The following is a 10,444-nucleotide window of genomic DNA, read 5'->3' as shown; positions in this document are numbered from 1 at the left end:
CAAGCGAGACTGCAGAAGCAAGCGAGACTGCAGAAGCAAGCGAGACTGCAGAAGCAAGCGAGACTGCAGAAGCAAGCGAGACTGCAGAAGCAAGCAAGACTGCAGAAGCAAGCAAGACTGCAAGAAAGAACTCCACTTTCTTGGAAGCAAGAGGCCTTCTCCATTCTATGATAAAATACAATGTCCCAGTTTCTTAAGTGAGATAAGCATCAGAGAAGTTTGTTGTTCTAAGGAGCCTGTCCCAGCTCATAGTGACCCATGCACAACAGAAGGAAACACTGCCCTGTCCTGAGCCAGCCTCACAATTGTTATGTTTGCACCCATTGTTGCCCCCCACTGTGTCAGTTCATCTCACTGGGGGTCTTCCTCAGAGGATTTTACAGGTTGTCTGTTCTTTAAAAGAATAAATAAATGTTTGAAGTTTAGTCACGAGTTGTTATGGAGTCTTGGTGGTGCTTTGGGTTAGGTGTTGGAGACTAATGTGAACATTGGTGTTTCAAACCCACCAGTGTCTGTGGGAGAAAGATGAGGCTGTCTACCCCTGTAAAGATTTGCAGTCTTAGAAATTCTATATTGGGTCACTTAAGGAGCTCTGGTAGCGTAGTGGTTACGAATCGGGCTGCGAACCTTAAGGTCAGTGGTTCGAAACTACCAGCCGCTCCGCGGGAGAAAGATGAGGCTTTCTACTCCCGTAAAGATTTACACCCTCGGAAACCCTGTACAGGGTCGCTATGGGTCGGAACCGACTCGACGGCACTTAACAACAACAACAATGACAAATGTGCTGCTAATGACCTCTTTCAAGTGTTGAAGAGAAAAGATATCACTTTGAGGACTAAGATGCACCTGACCCAAGCCATGATATTTTCAAAAACCTCACATGCATGTGAAAACTGGACAGTGAGTAAGGAAGGCTGTACAAGAACTGAAGCATTTGAGTGATGGTGTTGTTGAAGAATATTGGAAGTACTATGAGACTCTGTCTCATATACATGTTGTCAGGAGAGACCAGTCCCTGGAAAATGGCATCATGCTTGGTCAAGCAGAAGATCAGCAAAAGTGAAGAAGACCCCCAGTGAGACGAATTGATGCAGTGGCTTCAACAATGGTCTCATAATGGCCAGGATGGTGCAGGACTGGTCAGTTTTGTTGTGTTGTGCACAGGGTCACTTTGAGTCAAAGCTGACTCAGCATCCAACAACACTTAGCAGTAACATGAGTCAGACTTGACTCGATGGCAGCTCCTATCCTGGTCACTCCTGAAACATTCCCACTGTTTCTTGGTAAGTCTCGTCCTATCTGAATCTAAAGGCACTATGAGGTCTTCCTGTAGTACTCATCTGTTCAGTGCATGCATCGTGAACTACTGCTCACAGCACGGACAAACATAAATGGTGACTAGCCAGGTGACAGCTCCAGTCATATTAGAGACCTACATGAAAACTTGTGTTCTTGATCTTGAACTCAGGTCACAGAGTTGACCATAGTAGTACATGCAGCGGAGGTGATGATGGCAAGGGGGCCTTTCCTTCATCTTAGATGGTCCTTGGCAGCTTTAGACACTGTCTTCAGTGCCCAGGACTGCCTAGGAAGCAGGACAAATTGGGCGACTCTCGTAAGAGTAAAAATTTATTGTCTCGCAGTTCTGGAGGCCAGACGTTCACACTCAGGGTGTTGGCCATGTTGATTCTTCTGAGAGAAGAATTGTTGGATGTTTCTCTCCTCACAGACTTGGGTGACAGCTGGTGCCCAGTCTAATCTAATTTCTACCTCATTTTCCTATGGCCATCTCCCTCTGTGATTCTCTCTTCTTTTATAAAGGGCACGATTGTGATTGGATTAAGACCCATCCTATTCCAGTATGACCTCATATTAACTGATAATATCTTTAAAAAACATATAAGGTCACACTCACAAGAAAAATCTTTTTCCAAAGGATTTTGCTCTCCACCCACCAGAAAGCATATCTTATCCTGAATTTTCCCCTCAGGAAGCCTATGTGACTTACCAGGATAGCATCCGATTGGTGGGAGAGCTGGTGTCTGTCTTGGGGGCTGTGCTCATCCTGTTTGTAGAGGTGAGTTGTAGGTGGGTGGGTGAGGCCATCTGCCCAGAAACCCGGACAAAGCTCAAGTCTTTAGGGAGCTTAAAGCCAACATATTTACATTTCCCTCTCCACAGATCCCGGACATCTTCAGGGTTGGGGCCACTCGCTATTTTGGGCAGACCATCCTTGGGGGGCCATTCCATGTCATCATGTGAGTGTTCCCTTCTTCTGGTCCTACCTTTCCTCTGAGTCCTTCCATTTCCAGTGAAATCTATGAGATATAGACCTCAGCTGATTTGGGGATCCTCTCTGGTGGGTGTAGATGTGGACTCGGGTGTGGGTTTAAGGTATAAGGACTAAGCTGGAGTTTGAGAGTTTGTCTCAGTACCCTTTTGCTGCTCACCCTCAAGATAACTGAGCCCTCCTTTCCCTCTGCCCCCAGCATCACCTACGCCTGCATGGTGCTGGTCACCATGGTCCTACGGCTCACCAATTCCAACGGGGAGGTGGTGCCCATGTCCTTCGCCCTGGTACTGGGCTGGTGCAGTGTCATGTACTTCGCCCGAGGATTCCAGATGCTGGGTCCCTTCACCATCATGATCCAGAAGGTCTGTGCCTTCTCCAAGCATCCCCTGTGGTCAACCATAGAACCTGCTACAGGAGAGCTGGGTGTGAGGGCTACTTGGGTGGACTTATCGGAACATCACGGCCTCCTGGCCAGTTAGGGTATCTGCTCAGAGACAGGTGGAGAAGGACTTGTCCTCACTCTCCCCTTTCTCTGTTTCTGGTAGATGATCTTTGGAGACCTGCTGCGGTTCTGCTGGCTCATGGCTGTGGTCATCCTGGGCTTTGCCTCTGGTAAGAGCACCACTCCCTCCCCCACTGACCATCAGATCAGTTCTCCAGGGAGCCCATGCTCATTCTTGCTCTTTGCAAATCCAAAATGTGAGTCAAAAAAATACCCAACTCCAAAGGGTCTGGCCCACCCAGATTGAACTAGAAGGAAACCTATGTGTTCTGAATCTCTGAAACAATTATATCTGCTTTGACTTAATGCCCAGCAAGGCTTTTAAAGGAGAAGGAAAGAATGGGTTTTGGAGACAGGGGGACATTGCACAGGAAAGATTGGCCAATCGTGGACTTTTGAGAAGTATGTGTGCAAATACAGTACAATGTTTAACCTCCCACATTTTACAGTTCAGAATAAGAAACATAAAACATTCAGTAAAACACAATATCCTTGTGAGCATTTAAAGTGAGAAAGAAAAGAATTAGAAAGAGAAGGTACCGAAACAGAGTTTGAAGAAGGGGGAACAGAAAGAGAGGAGTTGTTAAGAAAGATGGGGGGGAGGGTACAGAGAAGAGCAGAGGCTCAGTCAAAGTGAAGTAGGAGAACCAGGGATCGAGAGGATGAAACACGGAAGAAAAAGAATGGAGAAAGAGCCAGTGGGATGGAGGGGGAGTGAATAGGGAGAAGAGAGTTCCTAGGGAGTCGTGGAATGCAGAAGGGTCCTAGAAGGAAAAGAGGAAGGCCTACAACTCCCATCTCATTGAGCCTCCAATTTCTCCAGCTGATCACCCATAAAACACGGGGATTGTGTTAGATGATATTGGAAGACACCCCCTCCCAACTCTAATAGATTAAGACTGAATACAGGGGACTCTGGGCCCACAGAACGATAAGGGAACAAAAAGAAACCAAGCTCTGAGCTCTAATCCTGTTGCCTGTTTGGACTTCCCTGAGTCCTCACCAACCTTATCCTTAGCCACCCCACCCCATCCCCGCTGCTCCCTACCAGGCATCTACACATATGCAGATTACACGAGGAGTTGTTTCTGCAGATGCCTTATATATAGAACCCCCTGAACTATCCCTTCTTGGCCTTGCACTTGCTTTTTCTTCCATAAAAAAGCAATGTTTTGTCATAGACCCTATTTCTGCAGCTGGGATGGGCTCAACATGTTCATGTCTCAGCTCCCCATACAAAGAGTATGCTACCATGAGATCCCAGGATGTTCACTGTGCTCCTCACTGTGCAGGAAATCCCAGGGTAATGGGTGGTGGTCTATAGACCATAGAGATAATAACAGTGCTCTTGCTTTAATCTTTTCATGCATCCAGCTCCTTAACATTGGTGAAGATGCCATGCATTCTTGTAACAACACGTATTTTAAACGTATGGCTTTCGAAAATGTAAAAACCAGTTAGGTGACTTATTGAATGTATCATTTTTTTGCTCCGTGACTGAGTGTTACCATGACCCAGATGTCAGGGAACATCTCAGGGTTGGTTGGTTCCAGAGGTAAAATGTGACTTCCATGCACCCATGGATACATCTGCACTTGTGTGTGTGTGTGTGTGTGTGTGAGAGAGAGAGAGAGAGAGAGAGAGAGAGAGAAGATGGAAATGTGCACATCAAAGGTAGGATGATGAGTGCCAAGCAGGTCCATGCTTATTTTGTAACTCTGCTTCCTCATCTCCATGCTTTCTTCCTGGGTGGGGCAGCGTTCTATATCATCTTCCAGACGGAGGACCCAACCAACCTGGGGCATTTCTATGACTACCCCATGGCTCTGTTCAGTACCTTTGAGCTCTTCCTCACCGTCATTGATGGACCCGCCAACTATGATGTGAACCTGCCCTTCATGTTCAGTGTGGTTTACTGTGCCTTCGCCATCATCGCCACACTACTCATGCTCAATTTGTTCATCGCCATGATGGGTGACACTCACTGGAGGGTGGCCCATGAGCGGGATGAGCTGTGGAGGGCCCAGGTGAGTTTTTTAAGTGTTGATACTGCTAATGTAGGTGAAGTTGAGGGTCAGTGGAAATGAGCAAAACCCTTCATGAGATGGGTTCACACAATAGGTGCATCCATGGGCTCAGACATACAATGATCATGGAGATGGTGCAGAGCTGTCCAACACTGCATCCTGCAGTACATGAGGTCACCATGAGTTGATGCTGACCAATGCAAGGACAACAACAATAATCTTGCTAAGGGTCAGGGAATGGAGAGAACGTTCAGCATGTGTTATAGAATGGTGGACTGCTCAAAGAGCCTTAGTTTAACATCAGGAGTTAATGCTTTAACAGAGGTTTATGTAAACCTGAGGTACCTGAGGATAGACAGAGGAAGGCGAAGAAAAATAAGATAGGACAGGGGCAAGAAGTGGGCATTTTGATCCTAGGGAAGAAGGAGACGTTCAGGAGTCATCTTTGATTCCAATGGGAATTAGTAACCATCTTACTTGCATATAGTCTAGTTTCTGCTGTTGAATCAAATCGTCTATTTGCTCCTATAGATCTTATTTCTCTCTGATCTTTTTTTTTTTTTTTTGGTTTCATCATAGACTATTAAGATGTTAGAGTTGGAAGTGACCTTAGCTGTCCTACCTAGCATAATTATCATTTATTGATCAGAGAGTCTTTTTAAATACTGATTGAACCAAAAAACACTGCCAAGTTGATTCTGACTCATTGTGACCCTGTCTATATAGGACAGAGGAGAACTTCTCCTAGAGTTTCCAGTACTCTAAAGTCTCTTTCAGAATGGCTGGTGTGTTTGAACTGCCAGCCTTGCAGTTAGTAGCCAATGCTAAACCTTCCAGGGCTCCTTTGAATATTGATTGGTGGTGGTTGTGTGCCACCATGTCAGTTCCAATTCGTAGCGACCCTGTATAGGGTTAGGAATGTATTATCTCATTGGATATGGATTGGGGATAGGTGAGTTATTCTGCATGTTGAAAGTTGATCCTATTAAAAAGGTTCATGTTGAACTGGACTGAACCCTTGCTTCTTAAGATACCTTCCTTGAACCCCAGTCTTTTCCTCTGGTATAACACAAAGCATGCTTTTCCAGATGGGCACCAATGACATACTTGGGTGTTGTCATAATGTATCCCCTCTGACTTTCATCCATTTGTATAGAATTATTCAGACTGTGGTAAGTTGGGGAAATATCCACAACTGGGGACTCAGTCTGACCACAGCAGATGCCATCGGTGTCCTCATGAAGCTAGTTGTCTAGTTGGGAAGACAAACAACAAATGACCTACAGATAGCTGCACTGCACAGCAGTGATCATAATAAAATCCTCATAGAGAAGCACAAGGTACTAAGGGGCGACTCAACCAAGGAATCTGATTAGAGAATGAGAAAATGTGTCCCAGGCAAATAATATTTAAGATGAAGCCACAAAGATGGGGAGTAGTCAGTCATTTATGATGGAGGATGAGGTTTATATCCTTTAGGATTCTTGGCCACGGGGACAGAACTCCACCCTCAAGCAGACGTTTACATAAAAGGTTCATGGAGAAGAAGGATGTGTTAATCTTCATAATGACATTAGAGGAGCGTAGTGGTTACGAATCGGGCTGCGAACCTTAAGGTCAGTGGTTCGAAACTACCAGCCACTCTGTGGGAGAAAGATGAGGCTTTCTACTCCCGTAAGGATTTACACCCTCGGAAACCCTGTACAGGGTCGCTATGGGTCGGCTCCGACTCGAAGGCACTTAACAACAACAACAACAACTGGCTTTAGGTAGGTCTGGCCAGAACCTGTCTCCATTTCACACACATCAGATTCTCTGTTCTTCTGAGTTCTACTGTTATGATGGAGATTTAGCTCATAGATGCCCCCAGACTCCCCAGGGAAGAAGCAGGTATATGACATTGCACAGTTCCAAGGGCATCATCAATACTGTGTTCTGTGTGCTTCCTGATGCTGTGCAACACTGTAGTGTTTAATAAAGCGTCTCTTCCCCAATAGCTGGAGAGTGATGGAGGTGGTAGAAATTGTGGTTGTGGCAGTAATGGTGGAGGTACTGGTGGTAGTGGTGCTAGATGGGGTGGGGATGGTGATGGTGGGGGTGAGGATGGTGGTGATGGTGGAGATGGTGGTGGTGGTGAAAGTGGTGGTGGAGGTGGTGGGAGTGAGTGGTCATGGTGGTGGAGATGGTCATGGTGGTGGAGGTGGTGGGAGTGGTCATGTTGGTGGCGATGATGGTCATTGTAATGGAAATGATGGTGGAGGTGGTGATAGTGACAGTGTGGTCATGATGGTGGTGAAAGTGCAAGTGGTGATGTGCTGAGAGAGATAGTAGTCGTGAAGATGATGATGGTCTTAGGATTTGGAAGAAAATAGATTAATTGACTGTGTGTAGTTCAGTTTACTCTGTACAATGGACTGAGAGAGTGAAGGAGTTATTTCCAATGAAAGATGAGTTCAGCTACCAAAAGAAGGTGGGGACTGAATGATGGAGCAAGAAGAAACCATAAACGTCATTTTTAAGGGAAGAAATATCCAGGGAAGGGAATAGAAAGACTGAGAGTCCTGAGGTAGGAGGAAACAAAAGAAGGCCAGTATGGAGATCTGAGAAAGATGGGGTGGGGAAGTGTATTGGACCATTTGAGGATTGCTAGCTCCGTCATCTATGAAGCCTTCCTTAACCTAACCCTTCTGATAGCACCCTTAGTTCATGACCTAATAGTTCATGCTCGTTTAAAAACTAGAATGCTCTTCATGTGAACGGAGCAATGTGTCACAGAGTGATCATGCTAGTATGTTATCAATACCACCTTAAACAGAGTCAAGTATGTAGCAAATATGTAATTGACCCTTGTGAAGCTTAGGGTCACCTGGAACCCCTGCACCTCTTTCACGTGACCTACCTAGCTGAGCTCTTTGATCTTTTTCCATCTTGTTTCCTTAGATTCCACTAGCATTCAAGTCTGGTGAGGTCATTTTTATATTGCTTCTGTCACCAGCCTTCCCAAATGCGTGTCACAGACATATTTGATAAGAGTGTCTTCTAGGTTTCATCTAGTAATTAATGAGAGCTGGGCAAAGGACAGACACATGACGTGTCACTAGAAATTTCCCTCCCAGAGTCATTAATCAGCCTTCTTCCTTCTTAGGGCATTTAATTTGCTGCAAAGTCCTTGAACAGTAGCGTGATCATTTTATACCAATATCATAACGAGTGTATTTAATCATTTTATTTAACTCAAGATAGTTGTTCTACTACTCTCCTATGAAAATAGGAAATGAAATTAATTTGGAATGACTCATTTTTCTTGAATATGAATAAAAGGTAAAATATCCTCTCTCCTTTCCTGATGAAAGATGTGTAGAGCAACCTGTGCCTGACATAGACTATGGCCTTGGGGAATAGAGTGTGAGGTGGGAACAGACTATGGGGTGGAGACCGATGGCCATCTTCAGCACTAACCTAATGTCCTTGACCTGCAGAGCTGTCTGATCTCTGCTTTTGGTGAGGTGGAATCAGACTATGGAGTGGGACCAACTATAAAGTGGGGACAGATTATGGGGTGGAGACAGACGATTGGGAGGGGCTAAGGTAGACTATAAGGTAAAGGATAGACTATGGGGTGGAACCAGTCTATGGGGTGGAGCCAGACTATGGGGTGAGGACCGTTGGACATCTGGTGTTCTTGTCCCACAGTGCTGTCTAGACACCTCTGTTGGTGGATAGGCTATGGGGTGGGATAGATTATGGGGTGTGGACAGACTATTGGATGGGGCCAAGAAAGACTGTAAGGTCAAGGATGCTGTCTAGTCTCCTCTGTCAGTGACCTGGGGTCTCTAGACCCCATATCTCTGAGTCTTCTCTCTGCTCTGGCTCCTTCCAGGTGGTGGCCACCACGGTGATGCTGGAACGGAAGCTGCCTCGCTGTCTGTGGCCTCACTCTGGCATCTGTGGGCGCGAGTACGGACTGGGGGACCGCTGGTACCTGCGGTGAGTGATGTGAGATCACATACCTCCCTTCCTCTTCCTTCTTGAGACTCCAGCCTGAACTCTCAGGAAGAGCAGTTGTCATTCAATGAGGTGATGCCATTTGCGGGAGGGGATGGAGTCAATGTGCAGAGACAAAAAGAAGGTTGGCAGCGAATGCCAGAATTCATGTATGCCAGACAGTAATGTGTGCAGGCTCACGCGTGCTCCCTCCTTGCCATTCGGGTCCCTCTTAAATTCTGGTCAAGCTTCTTCCATTACCCTCCCACTCAGCTTCTGACCCCCTCCTCCCTTCCTATATGTGTTTTCAGAACTGTGTTCTCCTTGTCCTCATGACACATGCATATCCTCACTGGTTCCATTCTCTCTCACATTCACATTGAGATACTCCAAGCCCTAGACCCAGAACCTGGCTGCCCATCTCCTTTCCCTCTCCCCACCATTCTACTGTCTGCCCTTGGCCTTGGACACTCTCCTTGCTTCACTCTGCTCTCCCTCCCTTGCATGGTTCCAGTCTCCTGCATGGACCACTCACCTCTACCTCTCCCCTCCCCACAACTAGGGTGGAGACTCACCATGACCAGAACCCTCTGCGAATGCTTCGTTATGTGGAAGCCTTCAAGTGCCCTGACAAGGAGGATGGACAAGAGCAGCTTTCTGAGGAACTGCCCTCTGTGGTTGAGAGTGGGACTCTGGCCAGAGCCTCGCTGGCCCTACCCACGCCCTCTCTGTCCCGGACCACGTCCCATAGCAGCAGTAACCGAGGTTGGGATATCCTTCGTCGCAACACCCTGGGACATGTGAACCTGGGCTTGGAATTGAGTGAGAGGGATGGAGAGGAGAGAGTCTACCATATATGATGAGGGTCTTTTTATGCTTGACCTAAGTCCAGGTGGCCTGTGGGTTTAGCAGAGATGACACTTAATCAGGCAGAACCTTCCATGCCTGTCAGTCATGGAGGCTATAGAGAGCATTGTTCCTGGAGGTCATATCTCACCTGCATGTCAACATTTCTGGCATCAAACAACGGAGACTATGGTGCCACCAACTTCTGGGTTCTTGGAATCTCCATAACTCAGGATGCAGAGGTGTCTTTTGGTACAAAGTTGGACACAGCGACTATGGATGTGCGGAAGGGATGATGGGCGAATTCCCAGGCCATGTATCTTTCTGACCCACGCTGGTGGCATGTCTGGAAGCCTGTCTGGTTCCACAGAGTTGAGTATGGAAAAGTCAGTCATAGCTGGGAGCTTGTGGCTCGTTCTCTGTCGCCACTCCCTAAGGAAACTCTCTTCATCCATAGGCCCAACCCCAAACTAGAAAGCTGCAGGAAGTAGCTCCTTCTCCTTGCTCTCTGAGGCTTGGTGTCAGGAAGTATTAGCATTCAATGTGGATCCTGGTATGGTTTTCAGTATGAGGCCCCTTCAGTCATTTCTTCCATGTGACCTTCCTATTCAATCATCAGGAGCTCCTCAGATGATAGGTGTCACCCTGGGTCTCCTGCCATGGTCACCTCTCCTCCTTACCTCCTTGTGTCCTGTGAGAAGTTGTGGGGTAAGAATGTGACAGAGAACAGGGCGCCCTCGCTGGGGGCAGGGGGGGTTGCACCCCAGGCATCTGCTGCAATGACTCATGGAC

At 46.9% G+C, this 10,444-nt stretch overlaps 1 protein-coding gene across 1 annotated transcript in view; it reads left to right on the top strand.

Moving 5' to 3' along the window:
* TRPV5 (transient receptor potential cation channel, subfamily V, member 5) overlaps window positions 1-9,666 on the top strand; it is a 35,327-nt gene extending 25,661 nt beyond the window's left edge. The window contains exons 9-15 of the mRNA XM_006861271.1: window positions 1,991-2,077; window positions 2,182-2,258; window positions 2,490-2,655; window positions 2,839-2,905; window positions 4,554-4,822; window positions 8,703-8,809; window positions 9,369-9,666. Coding sequence (XP_006861333.1) covers window positions 1,991-2,077; window positions 2,182-2,258; window positions 2,490-2,655; window positions 2,839-2,905; window positions 4,554-4,822; window positions 8,703-8,809; window positions 9,369-9,666 — 1,071 coding nt within the window. The remainder of the gene's footprint in view (window positions 1-1,990; window positions 2,078-2,181; window positions 2,259-2,489; window positions 2,656-2,838; window positions 2,906-4,553; window positions 4,823-8,702; window positions 8,810-9,368) is intronic.
* The last annotated feature ends 778 nt before the right edge of the window (window positions 9,667-10,444 follow it).

Source organism: Chrysochloris asiatica, unplaced genomic scaffold, assembly GCF_000296735.1.
Source record: "Chrysochloris asiatica unplaced genomic scaffold, ChrAsi1.0 scaffold00041, whole genome shotgun sequence".
NCBI lineage: Eukaryota > Metazoa > Chordata > Mammalia > Afrosoricida > Chrysochloridae > Chrysochloris > Chrysochloris asiatica.
This window is presented reverse-complemented; position numbering and strand designations above follow the sequence as displayed.